Source organism: Vipera ursinii (genome assembly GCF_947247035.1).
Source record: "Vipera ursinii genome assembly, chromosome: 1".
Taxonomy (NCBI): domain Eukaryota; kingdom Metazoa; phylum Chordata; class Lepidosauria; order Squamata; family Viperidae; genus Vipera; species Vipera ursinii.
Window position 1 is genome coordinate 225,597,086 of NC_139512.1, and position 15,661 is coordinate 225,612,746.

Genomic DNA, 15,661 nt, shown 5'->3' on the forward strand with positions numbered 1-15,661 from the left:
TCAGTAGATGAAGCTCATCCAGTAGGCCTTCTACTGTGCAGCTGACTTCAAAGCAATGAAATTAGGCTCCCCATAGAGAAGAGATATTTTGCATTTATCAGCACAGGTAGATTTCTGAATCAGGACACATGCTGATAACACTATTATAAAAATTTTCTGTCTTCTTACATTTTATCCAGACTTGGTAATAGTTAGAAAAAATCAGTTATTTCTCTCAATGCTGTATGTTTTTTTTTTAAATAACTTTGGTTACTTTTGCCATCAGTATAATTTCAGATAAAGTGACTACAAAGGCAGCAGTGACAGTTTGACTTTCTCCAGTGACAACAATATAAGACAGCAAGGAAGCTACACTTCAAGAAACGTAGCTTGACACTGCTGCCCTTCCAGAGAATGCAAACATTTGTTGAAGATCATATAAAATTGTAACTGCACATGGCATATTCACAGATTATCAGCATTTGAAGCAAAGCAAGGCGTCTAGACATCTCCTAGGTTTATAAGAATAAACTTTAAAAAAAAAATCAAGTGGACAGCAAAATATATTGATATTGCTGGTATCTTCCATCAAAACTATATAACATTTTCTATTTTGATCAGATTGCCTTGCAAACTTTTCTTGCCATATAACATAAAGTTATCATCTTTCCTGTTAACACTGAATTTTTGGTAACATATTTAGCCATTAAAGTGTTCAACAAGAATTAAAAGCAAAGAAACAAACTTTCAGTGGGAGGGTGGACAAAATCACGGCCAAGGTCCAAACAGCTACTTTAGGCACCCAGGGATTTGGATTGCCAAGGGTTTTCTTCCACTTACCAACACAAAAAGAGGTCCTTGTGATATACTAATTTAGTTTGAAATCCTGTTCTATTTTTTCCATTTCAAAAATAATTTAATGTTGCTTAGGGCTGTTATTTTAAATAAGCGCCGTGTTCCTGAGAATGTGAGGAGCTAATTGTGCAGCTGTTTAGAACCTGTCTTGTGTACTAACTTAAAGAAACTTTGGGGAAGAACAATCCTAAAAGTAATTCATTCTTTCTTTTTTCTTTCATTCTTTTTTTCCTTTCTTTCTTCCTTTCCTTTCTAAATCAGTGGTAACATATCTCATTATTGTCCCACTGAAGCTAGGAGAAATAATAGCAATGACTTATCCTGTAATGATATAAATAACAGTGCATAAGCACGTGTCGTTAAGTCCATCAGGATGAATTAGGTATTTGCACATCATTGCATAACTGTCCAGAGAATAGCATGCAAGCTAAAATTGAATGTAACCAATAAGGTTGACTTAATTGATAAGAGTTGCAGTCAACATTTTGTGCAAACTGAATGAATTGGACTTTGAATTATGTGATGGTGACACTCTATTGCCCAGTACAATACAACGAGACTGTTATGCCTTGTTCTCACACTAATCTACTAAGCAAAGAAGTAGAGAGTAGCAAAGTCTGATTCCATCATACCTATTTGTATAGGTATCCTTAATCCTGTCAACAGTGCTATAGATTCTTTATGCCAATGCCATTTGTGGATCCATGCTATAGGTGTGCCACATTGAATCAATGATATTTGTAAAAGAATTTCATGATTAATGAATCTGTCAATTATTTTTGTTGTAGCCCATCCCCATTTTTTTTGGGGGGGGAAGGCTATGCTCATGTTATTATACTGAGGAATACCTCTAAATCTTAAACTTGCTCTGTCAAGCTGTAGGATTACAAAAGCATTAAGCAGTATTGGTTAAAAATGTAGCAAACAAAACAATCACATGCAGAGATACACACAGAGAGACATGTGCACGCATACCCATACAACCCATGGAAAAGGGTCCCGATTGCTGTGGGAAGTTACTGTGTTGACTATAACTGAGCTCCAAGTTCTATGCCTCTGAAAGCATCATGGTACAGCAGAAATTCATGTCAGTGGAGGGGAAGAAGATGGAAAAGAATGCAAAAAGGAAGACTGTTTTATGAGCACAAGGCTCACAGGCTTTATGAACTATTTAAAATAAATTACTATTCACATTTTGTACATGGCAAGCAGCAGTAGCTGCCTGACCCCCCTGCTGTTAAACAGTATGACACTGACAGTAATGAATCACATCAGAGAAGAAACAATACTGGGATTAATGTTTAGTAGATATGGGACCCTTCTCTTCATAATCCATTTAATTATTCTTATTCCTAGCTCTGGTGTTTATAGGGAAAAAAAACCCCAATCAGAATATAGTCTCCTTCTGTTCATGAATTATCCTGGCAGGATTAAATAAATGGATTGTTGTACAACATATATATTAGGGGGAAAAGTGTCATGGAATGATTTACTGGATTTAAAAAAAGGCCAAATGCTTATATACAATGTGTGTATAAACCCTGTATATTTTGTTGTCTTTTTTTAACCAGTATCTTATTCATTCATACCACACTAGTGCAAAAAATTGTGCATTAACATTTTGCAATACAACAGCTGACGGGGAAGTTTGTAGATTGCCTTCTACATGAACATCTGAGATATACTGTACGCCTGTATTGTGAACAAGGTTTCAATGGTAAAGCATTTCGTAGATGTGTGCAGGCCCCGAAGGAAGTTTGTCATCTTCTCCTTTGTCATCTCCGTTGATTGGTTTTGTTTAAATCTCCTTCAGAGTGTTCTTATTCCTGGGGATAATTTATGGTGCTATTGTTTGTTATAGGTCCCAAGGGAGTGATCCGAGTGCCCAGAAGATTGCATTGAAAGGCATCCAGCCACATACAAATGTGAAAGTCTGAGGCATTTAAATATGACAGATGGATATGACTTGGCAGTCTTCCTTGAAAGTGTGCCTTGATATGGAGTAAATATAGCCAGATATTTCAAATCCACCTTTGAGACAAAGACATCATCTTAGTCTTGATTCCCCAAAAGACCGAGGTTCCAGCAAAAAAAAGCCTTGCTGCATCTGTGCCAGGAGATGTTAAAGATTACAGCAGTGAAGTCAAGTGGAGAAGGGGAACTGATATATGGCACCAAAGGAATTACTGCTTGTCCATCAGAGGTATGGCTATGAATCAGTCAAATTGGGCACTGAAGGCTATACCACTGTACAAACTGTGTTCAGAGTTGTGTCAAACCTCACAGCTTTTGCCTCTGTGGGCTTTAAGTTTGTATCATACATAGGATTTTCAAAGGACGCCTGTCCATTGCTGTTTTCGTGTCCAGCATAACCATTGTACTGTACTTTTGGTCTTGTTCTGCAAGTGTAAAAAAAAGAAGAAAAATCTGAGATTCAACTGCTGGAAATGTGACAGAAATAAGATAATTTGTGCAGTCCTATTACTCTTTGCTATTTCAAGGCATGGTATTCAGAGAGCTGAACTGGAATTGGCTAAGTAAGCATGGAGCGGAATGATAAAATAAACCCGAACCCTAACCCAGCATTTCTCATATATCCAAACAAGTACTAACATGGCTTTCCCCATTATTGTGGGATTCAAGAAATTAATCCAATTTTTTTATCTGACTAGCAACATCTTTTCTGAGAAGTAAAAGAATACATTGGGTGCTTTTGTTTCTCTTTTCTCATCCTATTCTAGTTTCAGTTTCTGGAGGATAGAATAAAAAAATATTCTAAGGAAATTTTTGTTTGTTTTAACATCACTAAACTGAATGGATTTCCCTATACTTGATATGGGTTGGTGAGAGTGCTAAATAAAAATAAGAATAAATGCCAAATTCTTCAGCATTTCCCATGTGAAAAAGAATTAAACCAGGGCATATATCTTGAAAATATGGTGATCAACGTGACAAATTTGGAAACATGCTTCTTCCAGATAGAAAAGGAAAGAAGAGCCACAAAGACTGCTAGACAAAACACAATATAATTGCCATTCATAACATTCTCAATTACTATGTTAAGGATAAAAACCTTTCATCTTAATACAGCAAGCTATTTTCCATACTAAACTGTAGGATGAAAATATTCTCATTTCTCTACTAGATTAATTATTTAGACTAATTTCAGAGATGTACTCATAGATGCTGCCTAAAATAGAGTTTAACAGATGGGAATTGCTTTCTGGTAGGTTTTAAATGTTTTCATTCCAGTTCTTAAGTCTAAAAGCCTACTAAATCACAAGAAATATCCTCAAGGCTATTCCCCATTTTTGTAATTGTGAAAATAGATTTCAGCAGGTAAAAAGTTTTTGAAATATATCAGGGGGATTTACAGTACTTCTTTTCATAAGCTAATGCTAGCGATGTACATAATGGTTTGCCACTTGTAATAGTTTTTCACTTGTACTGCTAGCAACAGATTTGGGCAAATAGGCTTCAATCAGAAGACACCAATGATAATGCAGTATATGTAAATTAGCATTTGTCTTGGGCTGAGCACTGCATATAAAAACCCATATATTTGGAGAAATAATGTACACATAAGCATATGTTTGGAAAAGCTGCACAAATATTACAGCAGTGCAAATCACTTGAAGGAGCACTTCTGCAAGTATGCTGGCATGAACCAAATGCTTCTACTCCAAGACTAGAAGCAACTGCAGCCTTCATAACGGTGAGCACCCAGCTTCTTTAAAGGTTTTTCCAGGTCATTTCTGCAGACCAGCTTTGTTCCCCTGCAAAGCAAATGTATTATCAACCCACGCTAGACCACCTGGGAAATACTTGAAAGGAGCTATATGAAGACTTATTGCAGAAATCTATATAGCTATAGAGTTGTACAGAGGCACATATTAATGAAAGTTACATATAGCAACAATTTATCTGGTTGCGGTGTGCTTTTAAATAATGCAAAAAAAGAATTGTTCAGCATGATTAGCAAGCAAGGGTACACATCCGTTTTGAAGTTTATATTTACAGTTTGGATCATACACTGTGGGCTGAACCACTGTCTTCAACTTCTGATAGAGTTAGCATTCCTTTGTCCTAGTGTGTTTACTTCTATGTGTGTTTGTATGTGTGAATACTTATAAACAAAGCACTCAATTGCAGGCAGTACAATTTCAATCAATCAGAACGGAGCAGGAAGGGACCTTGGAGGTCTTCTAGTCCAATCCCCTGCTCAAGCAGGAGACCCTATAGTGGGGGTGTCAAACTGCCAGCCCGTGGGCTGGTTGCATCATAAGGAGGCCACGCCCACCCCAGCTTCAGCAACGCAAAACAAATCGCGATACGTCACAGCACGTCACATGACGTGGCGAGTTTGTCCTATAGCATTTCAGACAGGTGGCTGTCTATTCTTCTCTTAAAAACCTCCCGTGATGGAATACCTGCAGCTTCTGAGGGTAAAGCCATTCCACTAATTCATCAATTCAACTATTGGAGTGACAACTACCCAGCAATTTCAGAGAAGTAATTTGAGCTACTTTGCATTGCCTAACGAAGGCAATGATTAAAAACATTATTAAAGAATCTTTCTCTTGATTGAAAACTGCTGGGGAAAGTGAGTCACCATTCATTAATTTCTCAACACTCCAGATACACATTGATTGGACCAACTCAACAGAGATTCAGACAGGATATGGCACTCAGATTGCTGGTGGATGACATCTTCAAGGAATTGAATGGCAGAAATCTCCCTTAGTGAGATAAATAGTTGACACCATTTTACAATGAATTCTATTGTGTTTCCCAGTGTATCCAAAATGGGATTCTCAGAGACTTCAAGCTCCATTTTGTTCAGTAATCCATTCATAGCATTAATCTTATGAGAAAAAATTTGGAATATTGGAGTGAATTTCCATCAGTATGCAGATAACACCCTGATCAATTCCTTTTGCTAACAACTATAATGAAGCAATTTTTTGTCTTGGTCAATTCCCAAGTTCAATAACAAAGATGAACAACCTGCAATTAAAACCAGACCCAGGAGCATACTCTTGATGAGTAGAAAATTGGCCTGTACTATTACAGTTAAGCCTTTTTTGAATGGAGTGACATTGTCTGTGAAAGACCCATTCTCTAAACTAGAAATACTCCCTGACCCTCAAGTTATCTCTGAAGTGGTAAGGATGCACAGATCTACGCAATCTTAGTTATTTCTGAAATATTATTTTCCGCCTTTGGATTATCCTACAAGAATATCTGAAAACCTTAATTGGTTTAAACAATCTACTAACTAATCCTTGGTACTAAGAGGTCATGTCACCCATGTTGAAAGAGGATGCAGTGGCACACTTGCTTAATGATGCTGGAACTGCTGGCCAGAAATGGTCTGCACTCTGGAGGTTCGAGTCCAGCTCTATGAGATAGAGTGAGCTCCCATAGCTCGATCCCTAGCTCCTGCCCATCCAGCAGTTGGAAAGCATGCAATATTGTGAGTAGATACACTTTGGTGGGAAAAATCAAGCTGCATTTGTCTAAGTGAAAAGAGCAGAAGCCGGCATTGGACCTGGCTGGATGAGAGGCAACGCAACATGAGGCAAGGCAAGGTGAGACCGGCAGAGGAGCTCGGAAGAGCCAGCAAACCCGAGCAGGGCTAGTCAGCTGTTGTAAGCTTGTTCATCCCCTGCTGTGCACCGCAGATAGCATGCAAGTGCTGAACAGAATGAACTAGCAATTTAGGATGTCAGGACTGCATTGTTGTGTCTAGCATGTAGATTTCCCTGACATTGTATGCCATACGCTACAAAATAAATAAATAAATAAATAAATAAATAAATAAATAAATAAATAAATAAATAAATAAATAAATAAACAACAAACAAACAAACAAACAAACCATGTTGAAAGAACCATACTAGTTAATAATTTTCACATTTAACATTAAATGGATCTTAAGGTGTTTACTATACCTGTGTTTGTAGAGGTAAAATGCAAACCCTGATAATATTAGAGCAAAGAAGGGTACTAGGATGGCAGCTGCCACAGAACTGCTATTTGTACCATAGCTGTGATTGGAGTGATCGGCATCCACACTTAAAGGACCTGAAAATTAAATAAAGGATCATGTCAACACGGTATTTTCAGGAAAGTGTGTGCGTTTGTGCATAAAATTGATAGAGGGAAATCTGAGACCAAAGAGATTCTTTGCCTGGGTATCAATGCAAGAGGGGGACATCTTTTGAAATCTGTCCCTTCCAAGAATTCTATTTTCATTATCCTAGGATCAAAGAGTAAGACAATCTGGTATGGTCTATTAGAAATGTAAGAGATATATCAAATCCTTGGTAGATTTGAAATTGAAACTTATTTTCTTTTCATTTCAAAGACATGCAAAATTCAAAAGAACCTAAGTGATTTAAATGGCACAGAATGCTCTCAATCATCAAAGGAAACTTTAATGATTTGTAAAAGTATTTTAGGCTGCAATCAATGTGAGTAAGTCCCAGTGAACATAATTGGGGCTTACTTTTCAATAAACATGCATAGGATTGCATTGCTGAAGCACTAGGATAAAATCATCATCATACATTATCTATGCCTCATAAATATTTATGTTGAGAGATTTTATATAAGCAATCTGCAGTTAGGTTGCAGTGGCATCAAAAATGAAATAGCTGCATCAAAAAGTTGAAATAGATATATAACGTTACATTTTATCTAGCATAGGTGAATTATAAATGTGATAAGAATTCAGCAAAACAAATATAATTATTTGTTCTAATTGCTCGCTTAGTGAATGAAGTGATATATTTAATGGGAGTGACATACAATATACTATGGAGTGCTCTAAAGGTATTCTTACTTTCTCTTTGGAACATAAATTTTCCAAAATCTTTTCCATGTATATCACCTTGATATGTAAAGACACCTCTTTCAAGCCCAGATGACACCTGAAACAGAAAGAATCTGTCTCAAACCAATTTGTTGACTTAATAAACTAACCCACAATTCCCAATGTTATTAATTTATCCATCTTTCATATTACATATTTACTTATCTATTCATTCAATTTCTGTAGCTGCCCTACTCAACCAAGCGGCTCAGGATAAAACATATTTTAAATATTTTAAACAATCAGACTTTATGAATAATTGAAATAAAAGCATTGTTGAAGCCCTATACCTTTATAAGTGTATTAACTCTGCTGGCAGATGAGATACCTACACACACACACACACAGACTTTGAAAAGCAGGTATGAGACAGAGGGTAAAGTACTTCTTCTGAAGCAGACACTAGAAATTTACTAAGCTTGCATATGCTTATATTACATATATTATTCAGTAATAGTTGATGGATATATTTAATATCTTCCTCTAGCCCTTTTGGGTGAAGCAAGAGAGATACAGAGGAAGAGAGGAAGGCAGGTAGGCACAGTGAAATAGACTTTTCTTTATTTTGATCTCTCTTTTCCTGACAGTGAGAACAATTAATCAGTGGAATCGCTTGCCTCCAGAAGCTGTGGGTGCTCCAACACTGGAAGCGTTTAAGAAGAGACTGGACAGCCATTTGTCTGAAATGGTATAGGGTCTCCTGCTTGAGCAGGGGTTGGATTAGAAGACCCCCAAGGTCCCTCCCAGTTCTATTTTTCTGTTATTCTTTCACAAACAGGTGCATCTTGTGTGAAAGTCTCTTCCTTCTGCTTTTCCTACTCTTATATGCATCCATGGAAGAAATACTTGAACATTTGAAACCTATACAGGTAGTCCTTGTCAAATGACCACGATTGGGGCCATGTTTGTTAAGTGAAAAATCCTGTAACTATGCCGGACTAGTGATGTCACTTCTGCTTTTGTTGTTAAATGAGACATCACAGGACAACAATGTTTATTTCTATGTTCTCCATTCATTCTGCTTGTTGAAAACTATTTATGAAGCTTGCAAATGGTGATCATGTGATTGTGGCGAGGATCAGTTGCAAAACTGGGCTTTTTTCAACCCACTGTAGCTTTGAATGGTTGCTAAACAAGGCAGCCGGTAAGTGAGTATAAGTCCCTTTCTGGGGAACTGCCATTTTTCAGTAAGGAGGACCAGTTGATACATAACTGCTAATCTCTTTCAAATACAACATGGCAATTTCATAATTTATTGATAACAACTTTCAGTTAAGCATGTAATATAATTAACAAATAGAGATATCTACAACTATCTCTATTGGAAACATTAGAACAGCTACATCCTCTGGTAGACACCATAAGGATGCTTCAAAAGCAAGCTTTCTTCTCTGATTGTTTCTTCCAGCAGAAGACTTTGCCAGTGCATGCACACAAACCAGTGGTGGGATTCAGCCGGTTCACACCAGTTCAACAGAACCGGTAGCTAAATTTTGTTGAGTTTGGAGAACTGGATGAATGCACACTGCTTCCGGAAGTCTGCTCTAGGCTTCGGAGGCCTGGAGGAGGTCTCTCAGGCCTAGATTGGCCCACCAGAAGTATGTGGATGCCACTTCCGGAAGTCCATTCTAGGCCTCGGAGGCCCAGGCCTGCATCCACACAGAGAACCAGTTGTTCAGGTATGTGAATCCCACCACTGACACAAACATGCAGATCATTAAAGAAAAACTTTGAAGCAGGTGCGGCAAGCCTTTCAGAGGACTTAGCTGCTTTCACGCATTGAGAAAGGATGCTTCAATTGCAACAATGCATTTTCTGCCTTTAAATGATTTACCCATATATATTCTTTCTTTGCGGGGTGTGTGTGTGTGTGTCGAATATCACCTACAGGTAGTCCTTACTTACAACCATTTATTTGAAAAAAGTGACTTGTGACCTTTTTTTACACTTACAATCTTTGCTGCATCACCATGGTCACGTGTTCAAAATGTGAACACTTTGCAACTGGCATGTATTTATGGTAGTTGCAGTGTCTCAGAGTCATGTGATCACCTTTTATGATTTTCTGTTAAGCAAAGTCAATGGGGAAGCCGGATTCACTTGCTATTAACTTAACACTTGCAGTGATTCACTTATCAACTGTGGCAAGAAAAGTCAGGAAATGGAGCAAAATTCACTTAACAACTGTCCTGCTTGGCAATAGAAATTTTGGGCTCAATTGTGGTGGTAAGTCAACTACCTGTAAAATATATATACATACATGTAAGATCCCACTGAAAGAAGAAAATTACATGGGGCTGCCCTTGAGAACCACTCGGAAGCTTCAGCTGGTGCAGAGTGCAGCTGCACGAGTTCTTTTGGGGGTCTCCTGATACTCCCATATTACGCCTGTGCTCCGTGAGCTGCACTGGCTTCCAGTTGCCTTCCGGGTGAAATTCAAGGTGCTAGTGATGACATACAAAGCCCTACATGGCGTGGGTCCGGATTACCTACGGGAGCACCTACTGCCAGCGTCAACATCCCTCCGTCCTGTGCGCTCCCACAGAGAAGGCCTCCTCAGGGTACCACCGGTCAGAGAATGTCGGTTGGTGACCCCCAGGGGGAGAGCATTCTCGGTGGGTGTGCCAATCCTTTGGAACCGCTTACCAGCTGAAATCCGGATGGCCCCCGACCTTCGCTCCTTCCGGCGTGATTAAAAACGTATCTATTCCAACAAGCCGGCCTGGCCTGATGGATTTGGGTTTTAAAATTATTTATCTAATGTATTCTTACTTTATTGCTCTGTACACCGCCCTGAGTCCTCCGGGAGAAGGGCGGTATATAAAATAAATAAATAAATAAATAAATAAATAAATAAATAAATAAATAAATAAATAAATAAATAAATAAATAAATAAATAAATATGGTATACAATATTATATAACATATAATTATATGTTTCATAGTTGGTTACATATTCAAACTGTTGAATACAGTCATATTTTTTTCAGAGATGTGTACTTACATAGCCATCCAATGCCCACTTGTCGTTTTCAAGCTTGTTTACAAAACCTTCTTTAGGATTTTTAACATGATAGACTTTCAAAAGCAAATGAGCTTCTTCTTTCTTGTAAGTGCCTATAAAGAATTATTTTAAAGCAAGTTTTTGTACAGGCATATGTGTTCAGGAAATCTGTACGTGGAATAAATTTAATTACCCTTTAAACTTCATTTACATAAAATGAGGACTAATTAGCGGTTGCTATGCAAACATGATTAAAAAGGCAAAGAAAACCCTCACTTTGTTAGAGTAAAGCTTCTAAACTTGACCATATATTACCTGAATGTTATGCCAATATTTTTAACATATCCTAGTAAAGTTGTGGCAATGATGAAATCAGCAGAACTTATCAATTGTCTAGTAATCTGCTGACACTATTTTACTTACTTATATGATTAACCTATCACATATATTTCTGGCTTTCAAATATTACAAAGTCCAAATTTAAGTCCTAATTAGCCCAAATTAAGTATGAACTGAACTTGTAAATCTGTATTTCAGCACTGTGTTAACCATCCTCCATAGAATACGGTATTTTTTTTCTTTTATTTCTAGCACTTCAGTAAAATACTTATTCCTTCTAAGGAGGTAAATGTGGTACTTTCAAGCTGAACACTGATTTACAAAAAGTACACAGAATGTTTAAGTTTAAATATATATTTAGAAAGCTAGCTGTCATTTTAAATTTATGCCATTGAAAAGACAAGCCATTTTTAAAAAATAATAATAAAAGTAGTTGCATATTAATCTAAAATTATTGATGGCCCTGATGCTGAAATTTTAAATATGACATATTTCACAGAAATATTACATTATTAGTAAAAAAAATCCATGTTTTACCATTATTAAAAAGAATGATTCCAGAGTATAATGGGGTGCCAAGTACAAAAAGAAAATTATGACTATGTATAAAATTCAAATGGAAATTGCAGATACTGAGAGTATAGACTTTAGTTCTATCTGAAAAAAACTAACTTAGTGTGTTAGGAAATCATAGAGTCCAAACTATAGCAATACAATTGTTAAAATTTAGTTTCTATTTTTTTTCACCAAGCATCTGTGATTTTGCCCATTTAATAGACATCTTTTTCAACATATGTTTTCCAGATTGTTAGTTTGTATGCTTTATGTTAAAGAAACTTTTTATAAAAAAGAAAATATGACAATTGTCAGAGCAAAAAATACCAATTTCATATGAAATATATTTATCAAACTTAACTATAAAGATTAACTTTATTTCACAGGGTTCTGAAATAATATACATATGGCTAGGATTTGAAATAGTATATATAGGTAGTCCTCACTTAACCATTTGTTTAGTAACTTTTTGAAGTTACAACTCTGAAAAAAATGACTTATCACCCATCCTCACACTTACAACTGTTGCAGAAAATTCAGTGGGGAATATACTAGAAGATTGCAAGTCAGGTCATGTGAAGTTTCAACCATCACGTGTGTTTCGATTAATGAACCATGAAGGGTTGCTAGAACTGGCATCACTAAGTAGGGTGGTCACATGATGTTTTGCTTAAAAACTGTTTTGCTTAGCAATGAAGTTTCCAGTCTCAATAAGGGTTGTTAAACAAGGACTACCTGTATATCCATGAATGTCCATGACCATTTACTTAGCATACCATTTAAACTTCAATAACAGATGTCCATTTTTAAATCTCACCTGATAATTTAAGTTTCATGCTGGATGTATCAATGAAAGTAGCATTCACCTTACTGCTTGTAGCATTGAACCAGTCAACTGTAAGAGTTGCAACTTGTCTTTTCCCTAGATGCTCATAAAACCCCTTCCACAATGAACTTATAAAAAATACATCTGAGGGAACTGAAGAAGAAAGACAAAAGGAAATCACCTTGATTTACAAACAGATGTCTTTTTTTTAATTCAACAAAGTTATCCAGTACATTATTATAGCTGGTACACAGATGGTTCCATAATAGGCAATATTTGTCAATCTGAAATATCAATATATTAATGATAACACTTCTGGTAAACCTTGATATATAGAAGTTTGGGATTTTTATGTTATACCATGAATAATTTCAAATTGAAGTAAACTAATTTCATGCCTAGATTCCAAGTCCCTTTAGTTTCTTAATTCAAAACTCTGCTTTTCTCTTTTTCATAATATCCCCCCCCCAAATGTGCATGATTTTTACAGACACACATACACGCACACACACATTTTCGTATACATTTCTTCCCCTGTATTCCTTTGGATACATAATTTTGTCCAATATACATATTTTTTTCCAAAAAAATATGTCTCCATAATAAATAGGTAGGAAAATGCCAAATTAATTAAATTTGTTTTAAAATAAATCTCAAGAAACTATTCTTTCTCCCTATTTCAATCTCTTTTCCAGGTCTCCAAAAAGATATGAGGAAATAGCTTTAAAAAAAAGTGAACACATTGGTCATTGTAATGAAATGTTTTTTGAAATAATGTTTAGTTAAGAAAAGCATTCATCCATTAGAGAAAAAAAATAACTCAAGGCAGTTTGGATGCATTCTTAACAAATGGTAGACATGGTTCAATCCCATTTATTTCACTGAGAATCATACACAAAAAATTGGATGTTGGTGCATAGTTTAAAATTTTCATGAAAAATTAATGTGATGTCCGATGCTCATGCCTATAATAAGACAGTGTTCTCCGTTCTGGTTTACTCTCATGGTAACTATGTTTAAAATATAGGGAAGCTTATTTGTCAGACTTTTTTCCTCATGCTGGTAAGGTGGCCATGGATTCTTGATTTTCTTTCATTATTTGGGAGACAAGCTGCAATGTCGCCTGGTCGCACAGAGAGACGGACACTTGAGCTGGGTAGTAGTTCTTTATTTGGATTGAGAATGAATGGGGCAAAGGGGTTTACCTGGCGTCTCTTATACCTGCCCAGGTGAATGGTGACCAATAGATTTGAACCTGGGCTTCCCGACAGTGCAGGTGGCCAATGGATTTAAACCCTGGCTTCCCGCAAGAGCTGACCATGCCTGGGGCTGTCAACGACTCGCTCTATTCAGGCTTTCCCGCCGAAGCGGTTATAGCCTGGACCTGTCCAGCCCCCTGCTGTGCTGACATTTCCGTGTGTGCTTAACAGTATACACTACACAAGCAAAAGCAAAACCTCTCAGTCAGCAAGGAAATAGGTGGATTGTAATGTAACATGCAGTACAATTATATTGTGCAAATTAATTAATACTTAATCTCAGATTTCAGTTTTGCTGGTAGGTGAGAGACATAGGAAGCACATTTTTTTTAAAGAATAAAGAGACATATTGCACATTCAACACTGAAGACACACTGAAAGCACTAAGGTTATATAACACCATCAAAAAGAATGCACAGGTAGCTGGATAATTATGAACACTAGTCTTGTGACGTGAATTTTTCATTTTGTAGCATTATGGGCTAATTAGCCCTCAGGCTGAAACATCTAGGTGAGAATTATATAAACATACTTGAGCAAGTTAAATTCTTACTCTCTCTTGGCATTGATATATGTTTCACTGGTACCTGGGTAAGCTATGGGAGTAGGAATACAGTACAGAGAAACCTTCATTGGGCAATGAAAGTTAAATGCTGCTAGTGTTGTTATTTTGTTTTGTGAGGGTGCACAGAGACTCCAAAGCTTACTCCACACACAAACTGTATAATAAATAAGCAATAATAGATAAAACCTCTGAAATCTCTCAAAATGTTAGCATTTTCATATAAAATCTTAAGTTTTAGGTGGAAGTAGTACGATCTTCAAATTGCAGGCTCTTAGGCATAATGTTTAGAAAATTATTTAATTTCTATTTAATTTTGTGCAATTTTGTGTGGATGCCATATGTACATATACCACTACACTTACAAGGACCATGTGTCAAGGAAGAAGAAAGGAAGTTGGTTTTGTTAGACATCCTTTGGGATAAGAAATTTAAATTTAAATTTAGTGTTTTGTTTTCTCATGTGACAGCTTTTAATCTATGACAGGTTGAACCAGAATTAAAGAACTTCTGAAAAGTTGTTTTTGTTTAAGAAAAGTTAGGAAGAAGAGAATCCCAAAGACTACTGTGATTCAAGAGGAAGTCCTATTTATACAATCAATGGTCAAATTTAGAATGTAATTTTATTATATTTCAATTTCAAATCCCAAATTTCAGTAGAAACTTTCCATTTTCAAATCATGTCCTGGCTGATTTGCATGTTACTGTCACATGGCATTTTTCTCTGTGAATCCTGTAAATCCTCTTCTGAGGCCATATGGTTATGAATTTGAAAGTTAAGCAAATCCAGGAGAAACTGAAATTTAAAATTGAACAAATTAAAATATGCATTATGAAATGAATTTGATTATTTAAATATATTTGCTTTTCTCTAGCTCTCTATTTATAAGATGGAAACAAAATGATTTTTACATACAACAACTGTGGTGTGTTTAACTCCTACATTTATGATAAGGCTCTCCATTAGAGTACATCGTCTGATATAAAGCAATAGTCTCTCTAGATTCTAATATATAATATACAGGTCTTTTGAAATCTAGTTCTAAATTTTAGTTTTTAGAAATTAGTTTCTAGTTCTAGAACTAATGCCATCTAGTTTTATTATGATAAAATTATATATTGGCTGTGCAACTAGTGAATGTATGAGGAACCATATAGGTGAAGATATTCTGTCTGTCTACCTACCCGTGCTGTACATTCAAACACAGCACATCTTTTTGTTATGGATTAGAATGGGCTAATTTATTACAGGCTTCTGAACAAGCCACAAAAAGGTTTTAAGAGTTGTATTAACATTAAATTGGTTTTGTTTTCCTTTAACATGGCATTATCTTTTTTTCAAGCTTGCAAAAGGGTGGGGAAAAGATGTGGTTGTATTAATAAGTAGTGAAGAGGTGCACAATG

General features: G+C 36.2%; 1 protein-coding gene across 1 annotated transcript in view; it reads right to left on the reverse strand.

Annotated features, from left to right (window-relative positions):
• Positions 1 to 2,536: 2,536 nt before the first annotated feature.
• The window catches only part of CSMD1 (CUB and Sushi multiple domains 1), a gene marked incomplete at its 5' end in the record, with an annotated part of 1,146,395 nt that continues 1,133,270 nt past the window's right edge, over positions 2,537 to 15,661 (reverse strand). The window contains 5 exons of the mRNA XM_083350006.1: positions 2,537 to 3,233; positions 6,789 to 6,921; positions 7,682 to 7,769; positions 10,717 to 10,829; positions 12,428 to 12,589. Of these exons, the coding sequence (XP_083206132.1) occupies positions 3,074 to 3,233; positions 6,789 to 6,921; positions 7,682 to 7,769; positions 10,717 to 10,829; positions 12,428 to 12,589 (656 nt within the window). The 3' untranslated portion in view covers positions 2,537 to 3,073. The remainder of the gene's footprint in view (positions 3,234 to 6,788; positions 6,922 to 7,681; positions 7,770 to 10,716; positions 10,830 to 12,427; positions 12,590 to 15,661) is intronic.